The sequence below is a fragment of the Balaenoptera ricei genome, chromosome 11 (genome assembly GCF_028023285.1).
Source record: "Balaenoptera ricei isolate mBalRic1 chromosome 11, mBalRic1.hap2, whole genome shotgun sequence".
Classification (NCBI taxonomy): Eukaryota; Metazoa; Chordata; class Mammalia; order Artiodactyla; family Balaenopteridae; genus Balaenoptera; species Balaenoptera ricei.
This window is the reverse complement of record NC_082649.1, coordinates 67,686,051-67,709,115: the sequence shown is the minus strand read 5'-3', so window position 1 is coordinate 67,709,115 and position 23,065 is coordinate 67,686,051. Positions and strand designations below refer to the sequence as shown.

Here is a 23,065-nt window from a genome sequence, read left to right as displayed (position 1 = left end):
TTTATTCAAAGAAGAGAGAAATTAATATATTTGCACAGTGATGCAACTAAAATATTATTCCAAATTAAATAGGATAGGGAATTCCCTGATGGTCCAGTGGTCAGGACTCGGCATTCTCACTGCCAGAGCCCCGGGTTCGATCCCTGGTCGGGGAACTAAGATCCCGTAAGCCGCACAGAGCCACCAAAAAAAACAAAACAACAAAAACAAAACAAATTAAATCATATATATCACAAATAGCAGCAATAAAAAACAAAACTGTTTAAAAAATCCTATAGGGTTATTAACTAACAATTTAGTTTTGTGATGTTTAATATTACGTGCATGTGATTACCGTCAATACAATGAGATTTTGCAGACACAATTAAAGTAATGCTAATTTAGTTTCAAATATCAAGTCATAGTTAAATATTCCTTTAACTGATCATCAAGTTTGATTTGTGCTTGTATTTCCTAAATAACAGCAAACTCTCTAGGTGTTTCTGAGTTATGGCTGCCACTCTGAGAATCAAGATAGATACGGTAGGCAGCTTAAAGGACAGTTCTCCCAAAAGGCAAGAGAAGGTAGCCTTGCATTCACACCAACATTTACATATATGCCCAAACATTAGCCTTAACTCTCTCATTCTGCTCAGGTTTAAACTTTGCCATTGTTCAGACAGATGTGTTTGGAAACCAATGGTTCTGACAATAAAAACTTCAATTAGGCTCACAAGAAAACACTCAGTTGACCTGAGAACCTGAAAGGGCAGAGCTGAAGCTAAATACTTCATGCCAGCCTTTTATAAATCCTATGGCAGACTCACCCACACCCACGCCGTCCTTGACAAGTACTGAGCAGTGTTGCTCCCAGCAGCTGCGGCAAAACTGGTGCTGACAGGCCAGAGACAGTAGGTTTTCCTTCCGCACAAACTGCATACACACTGCGCAGTGGTGAGGGGGATGGGTTGTGGGGACCTGGGGAGAGGCAGAGTGATATGAGCCATGGAAGGCAATTCTGACCCTGCAACAAGTGTCAGAACTCAACTGCAATGTGTGCACTCTGCGAGTTCCAGTTTTGAGCAGAAAGCATATTATCAGGAAGGCTTTCTGAAGGAGGTGGTAACTGAACTAGGCTTGATGAATCACTAGGATTTAGAGAGGCAGAGAGAAGATGGAAATGAGAACTAACAGTAGTTTATAATGTCAGGCTGAAAAGACCAGGATTTCAGAATTGTCAAGGTCCTTAGAGGTCATTCAATCCACCTTCTTTCAGAGGCTATTGGGTTTCTTTTGTAAACTGCCCTCATTCAGCACAGCACAGAGTTACTCCTCAACAAGTACTACAAACCCAGCCATATAGGTGCTTAGAGGCTGAGTGTGAGCCTCTAACAGCCCACAATGCAGTTTTACTTGTCAAAGACAGTGGTTTTCCCATATCAATATGTCCAAAACACACAGTATTACAGTTTTTACCAAGTTACAATTCATCCTTAACATACCAAAGAGATGTCACATACAATTAATTTAGAGAGATGAGGAAGGCTTCTACAAGGGAAGAAACTCTTCTAGTTTGTGGGCAAATAACTGTAAAGCTTAAACTCCAGAGTCCATATACCATGCTACACAAACTGGCAAAGACAATCTGGGGACCCCAGCCAAAAACACTAACCAATGAAAAAGTCTACTACATGTTTAACATTAGGTTCTTGTTAGTTTACTGGGAATACAAAAAATAACTTGAGGAAAAGGACCGTATTCTTATGTTTGTCCAGTATGCTCCCTAGAAATTTTCTCCTAAGAGACTGCAGAAGTTATGTGGTGATCTGAGCCCCAATTCTCCCTCCTGAGAGTGCTTTTAACATGGCCCTCATTCATTTGACAAATGCTGACTGAACTCACAGATACAGAGGAAATTGCTATACATTGATTCCTAAACTTAAAAAGCACTTACAGTCTAGTAGGGGAGCTGAAAAGATATGAGTGAATTACTACAACATACACGTAAAGGTTTAAAGATATAATTAGAGGAGTTTGGAGGGGAGTGGTCCCAGGAGATAGGTTTTGTGAGAGATGGCTTGGATGTGGGTCTCTAAAGATGAGTTCCATTTCCACAAGCAGAGATGGGGACAGAATCTGGACATTCCAGGCCAGGGAAGGCACAAGCAGAGTCAAAGAGGCATGTGGTGAGTGGGAACACCAAGAACACAGCAGGAATACAGTACAGGCTGTATGTAAGTGCAAGGAAAAAGGTGAGGCTGGAGAGGGCAGGCAATGATTCACTCCTCATCTATGAGGAAAATTTCCAAACTATAATGGAAATGGAAGATTTAGGCCTATGCTGGAACAAATATCATGGGCATATTGCACTATAAACAAGGCAAGATGGTTCTCAATAACAATGTGAGCCACAGAAAGAGCCACGGGCAACAGGAGAAGCCTTATTCAAGGAGGAGACACTCACATGTTTCGACGGATTGGGCTGAACTCGAGCCTCAACGAGCAGTTGAGCAGAATTAGACTTGTATCTACAAAACAAAAAGCAGAAATAAAGGGAATCAGAACCTGAAGACAAATAGTTTTACTTCTGAACAAAAACAGGATAGACCAACATGTGTTGCAGTCACACTAAAGTATCTTTGTCTTTTAACTATCTTCTCGCAAAACCAAGCTTGCTTTTCACCTTACTACAAATACTTTCTGCTTTTTCAATTTTTTTAGCTCTCAATTGGTATAAGAATAACAACTCTGTCTTAAAGGCACTGAACTATAAGAAAAATACTTATGAAGGACCATATCTGCTTTAAGTCCCTTTCTGGAATTACAAGCAAATATCTCTATGTCTTCAGAATAGGAAAGGACATCTTAAAGACACAGAAAAAGCAAAGCATAAAGGAAAACTCTGTATGCTACATTTAAGAACTTCAGTTCAGGGAATTCCCTGGTGGCCTAGTGGTCAGGATTCTGGGCTTTCACTGCTATAGCCCAGGTTCAATCCCTGGTCAGGGAACTGAGATCCCGCAAGCCAAAAGAACTTCAGTTCATCAGAAGACAAGATAAAGTGAAAAGCCAAGCTATAAACTGAAAGATAATTCAATACATATACAACTGGTAAAGAACTGATATTCAGAATAAACAAAACAAAAACTCCTAAACGTCCCTTTGAAATGAAAAACAACAATTAGAAAAATGGGCAAAAGACCTAATAGGTATTTCACAGAAGAGGAAGCACAAATCACATAGGAAAAAATGATCAACCTCCTTAATAATCTGGACATTGAAATTAAAAACAACCAGATGCCATTTACACCCACCAGACTGTAAAACTTTAATTCTGACACTCATACACCACTAGTGGGTATATAACATGGTACAATCACTTTGGAAAACATTTTGGCGTTATCTAGTAAAGCTGAAGTAACACATACCCTACAGCCCAGCAATTCACTTTCTGTACTTAACCCTAGAAAAATTATGTGACACTGTAAGTCATGTACAAGAGTTTTCAGAGTTGCATTATTTTTAACAGCAAAAAACTAAAAACTCACAAATAGTTTTTGACAGGAGGATGGATAAGATGTCATGATGTTCAACCTTGTTTATTTAAAAAGTTGAAGAATACATATGATATGATTCCATGTCTGTAAAGTTCTAAAAACATACAAAACTAAAAGATATATAATTTAAGAATACATAAGAAAATGATCAATACTGAATTCAAGGTACTGGTCACCCTGGAGAAGGAAGGGATTGTAGCCAGGCAGGGATTGCCATCAGAGGCCTCTGAGTAAAGGTCAGAGAGTTTCTTGTTTGCTTTATTTGTCTTTAAAACCTATATACATCACACATATGAATGTGAGTGCGCACTCACACATTTTTGGAAAAAAAAATTTCATAATAAAAATTTAATTCCTTTCTGGAATGAGCTATGGCATAAATACTTTTAAAAATAAAAACAGTTATCATGTGGCAATAAAAGTGTCACACAAAGTCCAGGTAATCACATTACCAAGACACCAGGAATCTGAGCAGGGAAGAACTACATCTCATATACATGATTTCCTTACTCCGCCTAGTCAGAATGCCTACTTCAATTTTTATTCCTAGTTCTCACACTACTATTCTTAATATCTTTATAGCTATCCAAATTGTCTCCATCCCCAAGTTAGGCTAGAGTTTGGACAGTGCTAGATACCCATTACCGGAACCTATGTGGTTCCAGAGTTTTGGATAGCAGTGCAGACAGGGAAGTTCATCTGGAAGTCTACCTAAATGTATTCAGCTCTTCAGTATAGAGAGTGAGAGTGCAGTTAGTGAACCAGGAATGCATTTGCTCTTTCCTGATCAGGCTGAGCTGCTCCAGCTAGTTTGGTCTTCTTAGCCTAGAGAAGGAAAGGCATAATGATCTTCCTCTGCCAATGAACAGAATCACACCATACAGAGAAAGAAGACTCACTGTGGTGTGAAAGAGCAGGGGTAGTGACCAGTGCACTGCTCAGCAGGGGCAATTTTGTTCTCCAGGAGTTATCTGGCAGTCCGGAGGCATTTTTGATTTAAGGACTTCTAGTAGGTAGACCCCGGAGATTCTTCCAAACCTCCTACAATTCACAGAACAGTCCCTTCACAACAAAGAGTTATCTAGCCCAACACATCAACAGTGCTTAGGATGAGAAACCCTGAGCTAGACAGAAGCACATGCCTCTTAGAGGAATCCCCCTAGAGGATGCATGAGGAGGAGGAACCCCTCCTCCTGACAACTTCCAGGACACCTGAGACTCCAAGCTGTGTGCCTCAAGGGCTCTGGTTCTGGAGGTGCAGGGTAAACTAGCTGACCTTTTCTCTGAAGGTAACACGCACTATGTCATGATGTATTCCTCACTTGATGTGTCTGAAAGAAATAACTGGAGATACTGTCAAGTGTTATCTAGAAGGGCACTGATTAAAAATTAACAATGGCATAAAAATTTTGACCTAACTTCACTGTACAACAACAGGGGTTTGGAAAAGTACGGAACATCTATATAATAAAATACTGTGCCAGCATTAAAACTGGGGTAGAAAGAATATGCTGAAAACATGGGAAAATGTTCACCATACACTGAGAGAAAAAAGGCTATACACTATGATCCAGTGTTTTAAAAATATAATCTGCACACTGTAAGGATATTCTCCAAAACATAAACAATAATCATCACTGGGCGGGTAGGCAGAGAGAGGAGCTATGGGCGATGCCATCTCTTCCTCCCCCAGACACCTTACCTGTCCATTATCTCTGCGACTTGCCAGTGGAAATTAACTAATATAAGTTTAGCAACTGAATGAGATACCTAGAAAGAAAAAAAAAAGAAATCAAATTATAACGTAGTTTCTTTCAGAGTGCTCTGCATTTTGAGAAATGCATACATTCATCTCTATTGCAGGCCCAGGCTTGACTTTCAAATTCTTCCTCTTGGTTCCCTGTTTCATCTTTTAAGTTCAGACTCTTATAGTCTTAGTGATTTCCTGGATCTCTTGATTTTTCGATCTTTGTTTTCATTAATGACCCTTCACAGAAATTAGTTTGATTTGAAACTTATGCGAAACCATCCTATCTACAGTATATAATGACCCAGCATCCAATTTAAGCAAAAGAGCTGTTAGGTTCCCTAATGTGATTTGTTTCCTCAAGCTGCTGTAGGAGGCCATACATGGTAAGTGCACCTCTAGTTAGGCCTGTTACTTGCAGAAAACCTCAGGCTTGGACTTCTTGTATAAACCCAGAAAAACAAAACAAACAAAAAACACCCCTGTTTAAAATCTCTGAATTCCCGGCAACTAATGAGCCCTAATTGCAAGGAGAATTTAGAAGTCCGTGGGCAGCCTTTCTGGCCCCTACATTCTCCTTTAAAGCACAGCGGTTATGGCTATCAAAGAGCCTCAGAAGGTGCACTGAGCTAGCAATTCTACCTCTGTAAAATTTTTTCTGAGGAAATGATACAGGATATGCAGTCCCTGAAAAGGATGTTGCATAGCTAAGTTTACTGACGCAGAAAGTAGTTCATATATTAATTTTAATGTTAATAAGAAAGTAAGCTAGTTACAAAACAGAACCCTGAACATCAAGACTTGGGTGGGGGCCTAATCTTTTTTTTTTTTGGCCGTGAGGCTTGTGAGATCTTAGTTGCCTGACCAGGAATTGGACTCAGGCCCCCAGCAGTGAAACACAGAATCCTAACCACTGGACCACCAGGGGGCCTAATCTTCTAATCCGGCTGGGGGGTCAGAAGATTAGGATGTGTTTGGAGGCCTAGATAAGGCTACCCAGAGAGAGCACTGCAAAACACGAGGGTGCTACTGAATCAAGGAAAAACAAGGAGCACACTTCAACCTAGGGAGCCAAGAGAACACACAGAACCTTGGTACTCTGCTCACTGGACTGAGTTTTCATACAGGAGCAACCAAGGACCTATAAGGTGGTACATGCCTGGTGCACAGATAAGAACTGCAGGAGAGCACTGAGTCTTAACCACTGGACTGCCAGGGAATTCACAAAATGATACTGGTTTAAATGAGCTCCTTGCTGGAACCTTTTCCATCGTCTCTTATATAGTGGGGCCCAGTCGGCCATGCACCCACTGTTTTCTGTCCTGACTTCTAAATGTCTCATTGTGAAGTGGCTACCAAGTCATCTCAAAGGCACTGAGCCACTCAGGAAACACAGAGGAGTCCTGGCTATGTCCAGCAGCCACCTTCCCTTATCACCACAGATGGCTTAGAGGAACCTGTTGGCTAAGAACAGGGGTCAGGCTGCCTCTCACAGATCCACAGAGCCCAGAACTGGACTGGACACATGCTGATCATTAAATGACATTATGTCTTTAGTTTATGGATTTTCAAAATGAAATTTCTTTTCTTTTTTTTTTGGCCGCACAGCATGCGGGATCTTAGTTCCCTGACCAGGGATCGAACCCGTGCCGCCTGCAGTGGAAACACAGAGTCCTAACCACTGGACAACCAGGGAATTCCCAAAATGAAATTTCTTGATCTTCCTGAAGAAATAGAATTTTAACACCATATCTGGTCTGATCCCTTGATCTCAACAGCACTAACAGCAACAACAAAGTCTCAGAATTAGCACACCAGATGCAGCCCATCTATCTATGAAAACAACACAGCTATCTGCTGAAACTGAAAATTTTACTGATGACTACAAGTCCACTAATGACCAACTCAGAATATTCCAGCAGAGTTGAGTTCTGGTGAGGACTGATAATGTGAAGAGAGGATGCATCTAGTACTTTATAAAACTGAATAGATGTGAATCTATTCTTTCAAAGCCAACAGCCAAGAATACATCAATATATACAAGGCAGTAGGCACGTGCATCAGCTGTATGCACCTCCCACCAGCCTTCTGCAGGAGGCGCTGTGATTGCCCATATCATGTTCATAGTATATCATAAACTATTAGGGACTCTTCCTCAATTAATCCATTATGAACCTGAAGGAAAATGCAGAATGACGGCACCTTGCCCAGTAATGAACACCAGGTAAGATCTACAGGAAAATCAGGTTCCAAAGGGCCCTCTGAGCAAGAGCAGCACAGGGTTAAAGGAAGAGTACCTAGAATTTATGCTAAAAGGTAGTCTCGGAAGAGAGGCCCCATCCTCCCTGATTTGGGTCACAGGAGAGAACTGACTTCACCATTGCCCCCTCAGCAGTCTCCCAGAGGAAGAGACGTCAGGTGATTGTAGGGGGGTGGGGCAATACTTAAACCACCCTCAGCAAGAGGGCCAAGACAAACCTCATGTATGATATTAAAACATTAAAGATAAAAATCTGTCATTCTCAGAGTGCAAACAGCTGAGCTTTCTCAGGAACGAACTACCTGAGCATTCACAGCATTACTGAGTTATGCTCGAAGAGCTTGGCAATCCATCCTGAATCTATTAAAGTCAACACTTAACAACTGGGGACTTCCCTGGTAGCGCAGTGGTTAAGAATCCACCTGCCAATATGCAGGGCACATGGGTTCGAGCCCTGGTTTGGGAAGACCCCACATGCCACGGAGCAACTAAGCCCATGCGTCTCAACTACTGAGCCTGCGCACCTAGAGCCCGTGTCTGCAACAAGAGAAACCTGCGCACTGCAACGAAGAGTAGCCCCCGCTAGCCGCAACTAGAGAAAGCCTTCACGCAGAAACGAAGACACAACACAGCCACAAATAAAAATAAATAAAATAAATAAATTTATATATATTAAAAAAAACACTTAACAACTGGGGAAAGTCTTCCACTCTTCTTATATGTCCAATTGTGGAGAACAAAAATCTTCCAGCAGAACCAAGACGAACTCTTGCTGGACCGTTTTGACAAGCAACTAACAACCTGTTAGTAGTTAGGATTACGTATTATCAAGAACGACTTAAAGCTTTCTTTTATTGATTTATTTATTTTTGGCTGTACCGCGCAGCTTGTGAGATCTCAGTTCCCCAACCAGGGACTGAACCCGGGCCATGGTGGTGAAAGCCCAAAATCCTAACCACTAGGCCACCAGGGAACTCTCCCAAGAAGGACTCACAATGAGAAGGTCAAACCTTTTCCAAAAGGAAAATGGGTCCAAGGTGATAACCACTGACAGCCAAAAAAACTAATGACTTAGGAAGGAACACATGACCATGTCATGTTCAAGACAAATTTGCGGTTCTATTAGATCAATATGTAATAAGAAGATTAAAAGTCTTATTTATTTATGAGTCTAATCGAGGAAAAGACTAGAAACTAAGAACTAGGAAGTTCTTGCCCAAAAATGTGGAACCCCAAGGTAATTACAGATTAATCTGACCTTCTCCCCACAGAGACAGAGTCCACCATTCTCTCCATCTCAGGGGTCAAAGAGGGCCCTTCTCGATAGTAATAGGTCACTATTTCCAGCATGCCTGGGAGTATTACCCCTGTCTAAACTGCAAACCCTTAGCTGGTGGAATGTGTCCACTTTAGATACTCACAAGACCATGAGGCAAGAACAGTTAGGATGAATTTAAACAAAGACTCTCAAGAGCAGAAATAAGATGTTTTCCTATCCCCCCACCTCCTCCCCAAAACGTTAGAGCTATTCTCAAGAATCATGCTTGAAAATATATATAATACTTTGAAAGTTTAGTGGTTATAACTGCCAATATGAATTCAATTTTGGTTCATAGTTTGACAAAATGTTGATTTTAATTGCTGAATTTCAATCTATTTGGAACTGCCGATAGTGGATATACTATTCTTTACACACATGTACCAGGCAATATAAACTCCCTTGTTGCCAAATTCAACAAACATTTCTTATCTTGTTGGTAGAATTTGACACTTAAATTTCCTCTGCCTTAACACCCCTCTTGGTCTCTGTGATGAGTCTCGCAGAACCTGTTCAGGTACACTAAATGTGCTCTTCCTCCTGAATGCCCATCTTGTCACTGGAGACATCACACTCCTACACCTGCATCAGCATTTTCCTCTATGTCTCGCTCTTCCTTACCACTCCACCCTCTTCCATCACCACCATTCCACTGCACAATCTCTATTCCTGCCTCTCCTAAACACTTCCATCAGAAGGGCTTCGCTAACACCTGGACAAAGGAAAGGTATCTTATATACTGATATGCCAGTGTCTATCGTCTGCCCGCCCCCCCCACCCCCCACCGCCCATAGCCCCCCAGGATGAGTTTCCTAAAGCCTCCATGTAACAATTACAATAACAGACTATTCTTAGAGCTTTCACGTCTTACCAGGATCAGTCCCAACCTGTTTAAAACCCATCATTGCTCTCTAGTACTGACAAGATGAACCTTAAGTGTTAGTCAAGAGTCATCAGGACCCACTGCAGAACCACTGCCCTGAGGAGTCCAGCAATAGACCAAATGATTCCAGTAACCCCAAGAGGCTCCCTGACTGTTCTCTGCCAAGCATGCCCTTCTTATATAACAAATATTTGGAAATTAAAGAACATACCTCTATAAAACCTGTGTGTCAAGGAAGAAATCACAAGAAAAATTAGAAAATGTTTTGAACTGAATGATAATGAAAATACCACATAATAAAAGTTGTGAGATGCAGCTAATATAATGCCAAGAGGGAAATTTACAAATGTAAATATTTATACTATAGAAGAAAGGTCCAAAAATCAATGACATAAGGGCCTACCTTAAGAAGCTAGAAAAAGATGACAAAACTCAGTTAAAAGAAGAAAATAGATAAAAACAGAAATAAAATCCAAAACAAATAGTGAAAATCAATAAAGTCCAAAAGTTGATTCTTTAAAAAAATCAATAAAGTTGATAAAAACTTTAGCTAGAACAATTAAGAAAAAAAAGAGAATACAAATTGCCAATAACAAGGGTGATAAGAGGGACTATCCCTACAAATCTTGCAGGTATTAAAAGGAAAGTAAGAAAATATGAATAATCAAATGCTAATAAATTTGGTATCTTAGAAGAGATTGACAAGTTCCTTGAAAAACACTTACCAAAACTGACACAAAAGAAAAACTGAATAGCTCTATATCTATTAAAGACATTGAATTCATGATAAAAAATTTTCTCACAAAATGCTAGACCCAGAAGTTTTTACTGGTGAATTCTATCAAAACTAATCTTAAATAAACATTTTCAGAAACTAGAGCAGGAAGGAATACTTCTTCCAAACTCGCTTTATGAGACTAACATAACCCTGATATAAAAACCTAACAAAAATATAAAAATAAAATTACAAATAAGCCTTATGAACAAAAACACAAAAATCAATCCAAATATTTTAGCAAATTAAATCCAACAATATAGAAAAGGCTGATTTAACATGTGAAAACTCCTAAGACAATTCACTGAATTAACAAAATAAAGGCAGAAAAAACCCAAATGACCATTTCAGTAGATGCAAGAAAACTCATTTGATAAAATTCAATAATCATTCAAGACAAAAATTCCTGGCAAATTAGGAAGAAAAATGGAACTGCCTAAATCGAATATAGGGCATCTATGGAAAACATTATACTCAATAATGAAATAGTGAATGCTAAGATCAGGAACATCGCAGGGATGACCACTCTCATCATGTCACTTAACGTTATGAAAGCCCTACCCAGGGCAATAAGGAAAGGAAAAAAAAAAAGACATAAAAGATTAAAAAAAGAAGAAGCAAATCTGTCTCTATTCCTAAATAAAATGACTATTTACACAGAAAATCCTAAAAGAATCTACAAATCTACTAGTAGAACTAATAAATTTAGTAAGATAAAAAAATAGAATGCCAATATATAAAAATATATAAATTTTATAAATTTATATAAAATACAAACTTTATATAAATTTATATAATATATAAATTTATATAAAATATATAAATTTTAGTTTTCATTTGCAGCAAACAAATGAAAACTAAAATTTATTTATAAATATATTTTATTTAACCCAATATATCTAAAATATTATTTCAACATGTTAATCCATAGAAACTAATAAACTATATTTTACATCTTTTTTCCATCTAAATCTTCAAAGTCCATTGTATTCAGAATTATAGCACATACCAATCCAAACTAGCCATATTTCCAATGCCCAATGGCTACATGTGGTCACAGCTACCATACTGGACAACATAGCTATAGACTGAACACAGCAATCAAAATTAATCAAAATCAGGGACTTCCCTGGTGGCACAGTGGTTAAGGATCTGCCTGCCAATGCAGGGGACACAGGTTCGAGCCCTGGTTCAGGAAGATCCCACATGCCACGGAGCAACTAAGCCCGTGTGCCACAACTACTGAGCCTGTGCTCTAGAGCCCGCACGCCACAACTACTGAAGCCCACGCGCTCTAGGGCCTGTGCTTCGCAACAAGAGAAGCCACCGCAATGAGAAGCACGTGCACCGCAACGAAGAGTAGCCCTCGCTCACCACAAATAGAGAAGGCCCACATACAGCAACGAAGACCCAACACAGCCAAAAATAAATAAAATAAATAAATTTATTTTTAAAAATTAATCAAAATCAAAGCAAGGGTTTTAACCACTGGACAGCCAGGGAAGTCCCCAAAGCAATCTTGAAAGAGCAAAGTTGGAGGACTTATACCATCTGACTTCAAGACTTACTATAAAGCTACAGTAATCAAGACAGTGGGGTACTGGCTTAAGGACAGACATATAGATCAATGGAACAGAATAAAGTCCAGAAGTAAACTCATACACTTATGGTTAATTTCCACAATGTAATTCATTGGAGGATAGGATAGTCTTCAACAAACAATTCCGGAGTAACTGAATATCATTATACAAAACAAACAAACACAGAACTTAGATGTTTTGTTCATGTCACACAAAAATTAACTCAAAATAGTTCACAGATTTAAATGAAACTGAAAACTATAAAACTTCTACAAGAAAACACAGAAGAAAATCTTTGCAACCTTAGTTTTAGGCAAAGATTTCTTAGATATGATACTGAAAGCACAATCCTTAAAAGAAAAAATCTGATAAACTGGACTTCATCAAAATTAAACGCTTACTCTTCAAAGGACGTTATTAAGAAAATGGAAGAGACAGGCCACAAAATGGGAGAAAAAATAATTGCAAATCATGTATCTGATAAAGAACTTATTTCGGAACATATAAAGAACTCATACAACTCAATAATAAGACAAACACCTCAATTTTTTTTAAATGGGCAAAAGATTTGAACAGACACTTCACAAAAAAAAGTATGAATAGCAGATACACACAAGAAGAGATCCTCAATATTATTAGTCATTAGGGAAATGAAATGCAAATTAAAACTACAAGATACTACTTCACACTCACTAGAATGATTATAATCCAGAAGACTGACTAAGTGCTAGCAAGCATGTGGAGAACCTGGAACACTTATATAATGCTGGTGGGAACGTAAAATAGTAGAGTAACCTCAGAAAACAGTTTGGCATTTTCTTAAAATGTTAAACATACATTTACCATATGACCTAGCAATCCCACTGCTAGATATCTATCCAAGAGAAATGAGAACATGTCCACATAAAACCCTGGATATAAACAATCATAGCATCATATTTCATAATAGCCAAAAACTGGAATCAACCCAAATGTTCATCAACTGATGAATGAATGGATAAACAAAATGTGGTATATATCTATGCAATGGAAAATCATCATTGGGCAATAAAAGGAAAGCAATACTGACATGTGATACAACATGGATGAACCTTGAAAACATTACGCTAAGTGAAAGAAGCCAGACACAAAAGACTACATATTGTATGATTCAGTTTATATTAAATTTCTAGAAAAGGCAAAACTATGCAGACAGTAAGATGATCAGGAGTTTGGTGGGACTGGGAGTGGGGACCAACTACAAATGGATACAAGGGAACTTTCTGGGTGATGAAAATGTTCTATAACTTGGATTGTGGTGATGGTTGTATATTTGTTTACATTTACTAAAACTCTAATGGTACCCTTTAAAATGGATGAATTTAATGGAATGTCAGTAATACTTCAATAAAGCTGTTTAAAAATAAAATTGATGGACAGATATATGATAAAGTAAATGCAGCAAAAAGTTAGCAACCATATAATCTAGATGGTATGTAAATGGATGCCCACTGTATAATTCTTTAAACTTCTTTGTATATTTTAAATTTTTCATGAAGTTGGAGGGAAAGTTTGCCAAATTTAATTCAATGGCAATCATCTGCATAAACAAATGTCACAGTAAACGGAGGGTTGACCCTTACACTACTGCATCAAATAGTTCATTTTGATCTTTTACTTACTCTTCGAAATGAAAAATTTCCCTTCAGAGTTTTTAACATAGTTCTGACCAAAGGTTAACCGATTAGGCAGTATGAATTTTAGCATAAATAGGTCTGTAATGGCAATAACTTCACAACACTCTGGCTCCCTCTAAACCTCCCACACCCAGCCTTCTTAGTGTTCCATTAGATGCTCTTCTCCCGGTCTGTCAGCTCAAACTGTTGCTGTTCCACAGGGCACAGCTCTCAGGCCTGCCTTCCTCTCACTCCTTGGCCTGTCTCTGAGCAACTCCATTTGTGCCTAAGCCTTGGTCAGTGTGAACATAAGCCCCAAAGATAAGAACTTCTCTCTCATTTTCTCCAGGGAACTGGGGAAGGGAGTGTGACTGATCAAAGTGGGGAAGAGAGGGCAAGTAGTGGTATAAAGTTCATCAAAGACTGAAGGGTGCCCTCACGTCCCTGGGTGGTCTAGAGAAGGTTTTCACAGAGTCAAAGATGGGGTCAGAAGAGAGGCCAAGTGTAGCCCATCTTCCCTGCCTTTTTTCCCTCATTCCCTGTACCCTCAAACCTGACCCACAATGGGTCAGAAGACTCTGTAGAGCTTTCCCTCCAGCTTGAAAGGACTGTGGGGTCACCTCTGTTGTCATCCACCCTGGACATTGTTCTGTATTGCCAATCCAATTTGGCTTTGTTTTGCCATTACATTTACAATCTCAACACCCTTAGATGGTTTTCTGATCTTTATTTCAGGAAGCACTTGGCTACATGCATGTCAAAAAGGACTTTGCTGCTGGACATCACTATTTCCCAAAGGTTGCAGGCAAACTTCTTCTGTCATCCTCCATAATGTTTGGGAGAGACACTTAAGAAGGTATTTCCCAGATAGAGGCCCTCAAAACATGTTCAGTAGTTACCACCTGTTCACAGATACCTAAAGGAGTAGACAGCTGCTGGGGAGTTAAGTTCTCCTTTCTGTTTTTTAACAAAGAATATATAAAGTGTGCACACAATTCTATCCTGGCTTCACAAGCAGGGCTTTGGGGGGTGGGTGGGTAGGAGTTGGACCTGAGGGGGAAAATCCAGGATATGAGCCAATGATGCTAAGATTTTCTCACAGATGTAATGAAGTGTACATGAATATTTTAACTGCTGTTATCAGCAAGCAGTTCCTGACATGGTTAACAGCACACAAGTCTACAACCTCAGCATTTCGTTAGATATTCTGTCTGGAGGCACTTTTACTCCATGATCTAAGGGCTTCAGAGACTAGAGAAATGAAATAGTATAAGCATCAGCCTGTCAACTTGGAATGGAGACTACCTTGATAAGATAAAACTTCTGGATCTATGTGGCCTCTGACCCACTCATTACAAGGAGACAGATGCAGGATTACAGGAGCTTAGATAAGGCAACTCCAGCAGCAATCTGGTCATTGTGTTATATTTTAGCATTCTTTTAGCATTCCTATGACTTGCTGCCCCACTCTATGTTTCAATTTCATTGTATGTATTTTCCCTATTAGGTCCCTGAGCAGAAAGCTGACTGTGGTGAAATTATTTTTCAAATCACAGGACCCCAAGTCCACCTGAAGTCTGTTAGTAAATGAGAGCCACAAATTTCTTTTCTGGTTTCTACCAAACCCTTCCCCTATAAAAATTCAAGTTAAGTCTCTATCAGAATTTTATAACTTAATCATTGGAACAAACATTTTTGATCCCCTGACCACAAAGAACTTAAAATACCAGAGGGAGATAAATCCTGCTACTGAAGGAAACGATAAGTACATACAATATTCTGTACTCTTTCAATACATCGCCAACATCTATCTTTGGGAAAAATGTCTTCAGAATTTCAGGAAATTTAACAGTCATTACTTGACATCCCAGAGAACCTGGATAGTATGTTTATTATTCAAAATAATGCACAGAACATGCTAATTTTATGTAAGGATCAAAGAACATACTGAATAGCCTCCATTCCTGACAACAGTTCCCCAAGGAAACCCCTGAGCATGGTCAGTTGCTTCTTCATCGTTTTAGTCTCCTATAGCTGGTTCAAGCTGTCCAGCCCTTGGGGACAAGTTAATAACACAGCTTGCAGATAGATTTTTTTCCCCCAGAAAAAAGAAATTCAGCAGCCCACCAAAATTGTCACCAGCCCTTCCCACACTTACCAGTGCCATAGGGAGGATGCAGCTGATGGCAGTGAGCATCAACGGCCTGAAAAAATACAGGTGGTAGTTTCAATTTTTATTTAGAATTCTTACTTGCCAACTGCCTGAAATCTTTTAAGGCTACATGAATGGGTCTCCATGCCTCAGCCTGTCGTTAAGCCACTTCATGGTCCAATCACATTTGTTAACAAACACTAGTGGTCATTCACTAAAAAGCAGAGATGAAGGAAGAGTGAATTGTTGGCCAGCTTCTGGGCCTGGGGTAGAAAGGGACATGATACAGGAAAACTAGCCTAAGGAGATCAAGATGGATGGATTTTGGTCTTGGAGGGTAGAGGGTGAGGCAAGAAAGTACCGAAGGAATAAGAGAAAGAAGTAAGGTTAAAGCACAGAGACAAAGGAGTAGGTGAACACCAGCTTAGAATGGGGCAAAATCAGCAGTGGTGGTGGTGGTAGTAGGGTCCCGGAGTGCCTCTGACCTTAGGCAAGACCCACCCCTAAAGTCGAATTTAAGTGGTGGGCCTTCACTTCTCCCATACTTCACACCTTCATACTCTCAGCCTCTAAAAGGTCAGCTCTCAGGCACCTGATTGTAACTTTGCTTCCTTTACTTTCTCTCCACAGAGGGAGGGCTGACTTGTAACTGAGGCACCCATGTATTACAAGTGCTTTAAAAAATCTGATTAATAAACACAAATTTGAAGATTTCTCTCCAGTCTATCCTTAATTTAGTCCTGTTATGGTCTCTGATCATTAAAATCAATACCAAAAACACCTAAAGACCTTACTAAAGTTATTTATGAAAAATACAATAAAGCAAAAATACGAAAGTCATCCATTTCTTGACCATGAGGGTACTTTTTTTATTATGAAAAATTCCAAGCATCTACATAAGTGAAGACTATAATGAAACCCATGTACCCATCACCCAGCTCCAACATCAACTCATGGCCAGGTCCACTGTATCTGCACCCTACCTATCCCCTACCCTCTAGATTATTGTGAAGTAAATCCCAGCCAGCATATCTTTTAGGTTTGCATTTCAATGAAAATCTTCTGGGAAATACTCAGTACAAAAGGCTGATTACAGCCCCTTCTAGAATTCTAACAGTTTTCTAGGGGGATGCCATATATAGGCAGGATGATTACAACTTCAGTGAACCAAGGTCATATCCAGTAACCACAACCAAAAGAAATGCAGATAGGAGCTGATAGCCAATGAACTACACATAGTAGGACTAAAAGCCAAGTCTCCTACCATATTCCCACAGCTATAAGCCCATCTTGTCCATAAGTGATTTCAAATAATGCTGTCTTCTCCAGCTACTGCTACTGTGAGGAGACAAAGGAGAGGGAATACCAAATACCTCTAGGCAGTTCCAGCTAGGTCACCTCTCTTCTCCAGAGGACATCTCATAGGCTAGCATACCTTAGTGACAAAGCCACAAACTCCAACAGCATGTTTCAAAGACAGAGCCACTGACTGCTGCTGTTAGCTATGCTCAAAACATATATCACATTTTTATAACTTTTATGTTTATGTAAACCTCCATCAGAATAGAAGCTCCTCTCTGAGGGAAGAGGTTTTTAAGAACACTTTCCTTCTCTGTCATACCCAAGCACCTAGAACAATGCCTGTGCCAGTACTAGGTGCTATATGCTAACGCTACCCTCTGCCCGTCTCCTATGGTCTAATCTCAAACCACTGCAAATCCACAGCCTCCTCCAGAGCCCAGGCAGGCACCAAAGCCTTCCAAGCCCTCAGGGGGTGCACAATCTACCAGGAGAGGCCAGATACAGCTCCAGAAGGGAGGATTTAAAAAAAAAAGAAAAAGAATGGCGGGCTGAGAAGCCTTCTGAGGGTGACAGGAATGGCAGAGATGCTGACAGGAGGTTTGAGGAAGCAAAAATCAAACATTAGGGAGAGGAGCAACAGGAAAGAAGAGTTCAGGCTGGAATCTGGAGAAACCACTTCAAGTTTTTCAAGAGAGCAAAATAAAATGGTGCTTTTAGTGGGTATATCAGAAAATATGAAATAGAAGTAGAAAAGGTTTTATTTATTTATACCTCCTTTCTCACCATTCTAAAAAAGGAGGGGGCAGAAACTAAAGGCAAAGAGATCTTTAAGTTATTTTATGGTAGAGGTTAAACTATTTTTTCCCCATCTTTCCTAGCATCTATCTAAAAGTTAAGACAACAGAAGACACTCAGAAACACTTCTTTTATTGGGAATCAACAAATTCTTTACCTATCCCAATTACCACTGAACAAAAAATAAATCAAATGGTTCATAAAAAGCACTTTGATGAAAAGGAACAACACCTGCCCCTCTGTCCTGCCCCACCCCCATCCTCCCAGTCTTCCCATCCAGGAAAAATCTCTCCCAGTCATTCGTCTGGGTTCTTCTGGTTGTTACCAACATCGCTGAGTGGGCCCGTAATTCTCTACCAGACTTAGCTTACTTATACCACTCCCTACCCACTCCCATCCAAGCCCCAACTTTCTGATATTAAAATCACTATTTTCAGTTCCTCTATCTGTAGCCTTTGTAATTTTAAGACATTGTTTACAGGACCACAATTGCATTTTCTACCCTGAGCTTCCAATGTCACGATCCTTGGCCCACTCAAAGAAGAATGTTCGTACATCAGGCACAAATAAATTATCATTATTAGTCGCTGCCAATCACTCATACTTGTGCCATATGGAGGGTTTGCTTTATATTTATTTGGCTTGTGATTTTTTGTGCGTAGTTTTTCTGCTTTGCATGGGAATTCTAATTCCCTTGCCTCTTGTGAAGAGACCTATGGCTTCTTCACCACATCCCAACCATCTTCCAGTTTCTTCATTCTATCTATTGCTGGAATCCACCTCACTCCCATTCCTGAAGAAATTTTTCTTGGATCCCACCAAGTTTCTGTTCCAATCTGGGCTGACCATTTTCCAGGCCTGTTACACAGCTGAACATGAGACTTTTCACTGGACTACTAGGTTAGTTCAATCATTTCTTTTCTTTTTTAAAATTAATTAATTAATTAATTTATTTATTTATTTTTGGCTGCTTTGGGTTTTCATTGCTGCACGTGGGCTTTCTCTAGTTGAGGCAGGCTGGGGCTACTCTTTCTTTGCAGCCCACAGGCTTCTCATTGCGGTGGCTTCTCTTTGTTGTGGAGCACAGGCTCTAGGAGCACGGGCTTCAGTAGCTGTGGCAAGTGGACTCAGTAGTTGTGGCTCGTGGGCTCTAGAGCGCAGGCTCAGTAGTTGTGGCACACAGGCTTAGTAGCTCTGCGGCATGTGGGATCTTCCCAGACCAGGGCTCAAACCTGTGTCCCCTGCATTGGCAGGTGGATTCTTAACCACTGCACCACCAGGTAAGTCCTCAATCATTTCTTGAATTTTATTTTTCTCTTTTTTGATTTTCATCTTGAAGTAACTACTTCAGAAAAGGTACAAGGGAAGTAAATTTTGGGAGTCCTTGCACATCTGAAAACGAGTTTATTTTTCAAGGACAGAATTCTAGATTCAAAACTATTTTCCCTCAGGACTTTGAAGGCCATTGCTCCACTGTCTTCTGGTTGTCACTGCTGCTGCTGCTGAGACATCTGATTCCCATTTCTTTTAGAACACCTGGTATATCTTTATGGAAACTTTTAGAGTTTTCTGCCTATCCTTGTTTTTCTGAAATTTCACAGGGACAGTTCTGGCAATGGGTCTTTCCTTATTCTTCAGGGCAAAGAATAGACCTTTTCAATATGAAGACTCTCCTCCCTTTGGCTCCTGGAAATTTCCTTCTTATACTTTTTAATATTTTCTTTCCTTCAATTTTTTGTTCTCACTTCCCACAAATCCTAGTAAACGCTGGATCTCTGGATTGAACCTCCATATCTCTGTTTTTTCACATACATTTTTTGCCTGCATGTTGGCTTTACATTGAGAGATTTTCTTGATTTTATCTTCTGACCTATCTACGGAATATTTTTTAACTTGACAAACCCATAATTCATCTCCACAAGTTCTTTTTGTTTTGATTTTCTTCCTGATGGCATCTCTGATTGTTTTATAGATGCCACATCTTCTTGAGTATCTTGGCAAATACTAAATAGTGCACTTTTAAAAACAAGCAAAATTACCTACTGGTCTGTTTCAGCTAAGGTCAATTTTTCTGTTTCTCTTTCATTTTGCATGTTTTCCTGAAATGTCTGGTAATTCTTGGTTAGCCATTCACATTAAAAAATAAAGAGTCACCCAAAAAGGGGGATGAAGTACTGATACATGCTACAGCTTGGATGAACCTCAAAAACATTATGCTAAGAGAAAACAACACAAAAGGTCACATATTGCATGATTCCATTTATATAGCATATATAGGTAAATCCAGAGACACAGAAAGCAGGTTAGTGGCTGCCAGACATGGGGGGAGTGGAAAGTAACTGCTTAATGGGTACCAAGTTTCCTTTTGGGGTGATGAAAATGTTTTGGAACTAGATGGAGAAGATAGTTGCACAACACTATGAGTGTACTAAATGCCACTGAATTGTATACTTTAAAATGGTGAATTTTATGTGAATGTTACAATTTTCAAAAAGGGGGGCCTCAGGAAATGAATACTAGCTCTGTGTACATGAACAGACCCACCAAATGACAGGCTTTTCTTTAGGGTGACTGATCAGGGGCAGCAATTATTCAAGACTCAAGGGCTCCCAAAATGACAAATGAAGAGAACCAAATCTTACATTCTCTAAGTGCCCTATATCTCCCCAGATTATCCTGATTATTTTGCCGAGAGACCAAGTGAGAGCAGGGCTGACTGTTCTCCATACAGACCTTTAATTAATCCCCCCATCTGCAGCACACTTATCTTTCCCAGTCTTTGTCAGTCAAATCAGAGCCCACAACCTCTTCAAAGACATGTTGGACAAACTGGCTCCCACGTGCAATGATGTTCCACATGCTCCCCCCACATGTTCTCTTTGTTCATCTGTGTTTATAACATATATATGCCTTTACTTTCATTTTCATGGTTATTTAAAAATGGAGGAGCGCCTCCATATTTACCTCATGCTCTTTAATAATCTCTCTCTTCCTGCCCTCCCCCCAGCTCTCCAGGCAACCATTAATTCACTTTCCTTTACAACAGATAAGTTTGCATTTTCTAGCATTGTATATGATTGAAATAATAAATTGTTTATTTTTCCCCCTGAGCTTCCTCATGCAGCATATTTTGAGATTTATCAATGATGTTTATATGAGCAGCCCACTCTTTTTATATTGATGACAGTACGCTGTTCTATGGGTATGCCACTATTTGTTCATTCATCTGTTTGTGGATATTTGGGTTGTTTCCAGTTTTTGGCTATTGCAAATAAAACTGTTACAGACATCTGAATACCAAACAAACAAAAACAAATGCAGAAGGGACAAACGTATGTGAGGGCAGCCAACCATCTTGAAGCGAAGACTTCAGGTGTTCTACTAGTGTCATAAAATAAAAACCCTTTAAAACATTCACATTGTATTTATGATTGCAGATACTATTAGTCAGTTTTACAGCTACTCATCATCAACATGGACATAAGGACCCACTTTTATTTTGATAAGGAAATATGAAGTAATGTTTAGACATCAAAAATATTACAGGAAACCTACCCAATTTATAAGTATAGGTGGGCAGTTTACATCCTACTCCCATTCTGGTTAAAAAACCAGTACACTCAATGTTGGACATATCTTTTCAGCAGCCAAAGAAAGGATGCACTCCTCTCTCTTCATTTTGATAACCTGAATCATTTCATAATTTTTTTGTACTTCCACATGAATATAATGTAAAATACCTCACCTCACCTCTGAAGATTCTGTTTTATTACATCTGCACGAAGTTCAGTCTTCTGTATGAGAACTGCCAAAACTAATTCTGACATGCACACCAAGCTGGGAACCACACGTCCACTAGATATATATTATCTGTACTTAAAAGTCAGCTGGCTTCATGGAAGCTCTTCAACAAGCATGTCTTCTATTTACAAACATGAGCACACAGAGTAGAGCCTTGGGGTTAGATTCTCAACTTTTGCAATTATTGGCCTGGGCACAGACAGTCAGATCAACAACAAGCAACACTTAATGAGAACAAAACATAACCTGGCATTTTTGCTAGATGCTGTTATACAAAGAGAAAACATGGACCTCTATCTCAAAGAGTTCAATCCCTGGCTTACAAACAACTAATTTTCCAAATAGCATAAGTACATACCAAGAAACATGTACAGGGACTTCCCTGGTGGCGCAGTGGTTAAGAATCCGCCTGCCAATGCAGGGGACACGGGTTCGAGCCCTGGTCCAGGAAGATCCCACATGCCATGGAACACCTAAGCCCGTGCGACACAACTACTGAGCCTGCGCTCTAGAGCCCGCATGCCACAACTACTGAAACCTGCACGCCTAGAGCCTGTGCTCTGCAACGAGAAGCCATTGCAATGAGAAGCCTGCACACCACAATGAAGAGTAGCCCCTGCTCGCCGCAACTAGAGAAAGCCCACGCGCAGCAACAAAGACTCAATGACGAAGACCCAATGCAGCCAAAAATAAATAAATAAACTTAAAAAAGAACAAAGAAAGAAACATGTACCACAAAGTGCTATAGAGGCAAGAGTGTCTGACTCTGTCTGGAGATCAGAGAGGGCTTCATGGGAGAAGGGAGTCAAGGGTAAATCCTCAGTTTCCAGCTTGGTAGATGGTGGTATCACCAATAAAGATACAGAATCCAGAAAGCCACGTTTGAGGGCATTGGAAAATTTCTTGTAAAAAGTGGCAAGGCTATATACAGACTGGAAAATGATAGTGAGAGCATTGAAGAAACCAGTAAAAGTCTAAAACAACGGAAAAAGGAAATGAGTGGGTAGAGCATGTACTGGCCAGGAAAGAAACTGCTAGTCACAGAGAGCAACATTCTCAGATAGAGACCACTCTTTGTTCATGATTTTAAGAACAGCTCTGTTCTCCTGTTAAAATCTCCAAACAAACCTCTCACTCTTCCTGCCTGTACTTTCCTCTATTTATGATTGATAACTTGTGGTTATCACAGTAAAACCATTTCATGTTTATAAAAGCTCGTGATAGTTTAAAGAAAAGAGAACACAACATAAGCTTCAAATGC

General features: G+C 39.7%; 1 protein-coding gene across 4 annotated transcripts in view; it reads right to left on the bottom strand.

Annotated features, from left to right (window-relative positions):
• Window positions 1–23,065, bottom strand: part of ARIH2 (ariadne RBR E3 ubiquitin protein ligase 2) — a 47,460-nt gene that overhangs the window by 11,312 nt on the left and 13,083 nt on the right. For 3 of the 4 annotated variants that reach the window (XM_059939589.1, XM_059939587.1, XM_059939588.1), the window contains 3 exons: window positions 5,239–5,306; window positions 2,444–2,507; window positions 807–957 (listed from right to left, as the gene is read on the bottom strand). In XM_059939589.1, coding sequence (XP_059795572.1) covers window positions 807–957; window positions 2,444–2,507; window positions 5,239–5,306 — 283 coding nt within the window. Of the gene's footprint in view, window positions 1–806; window positions 958–2,443; window positions 2,508–5,238; window positions 5,307–15,912; window positions 15,959–23,065 lie in introns of all 4 variants that reach the window. The other variant, XM_059939590.1, reaches the window with a different exon arrangement.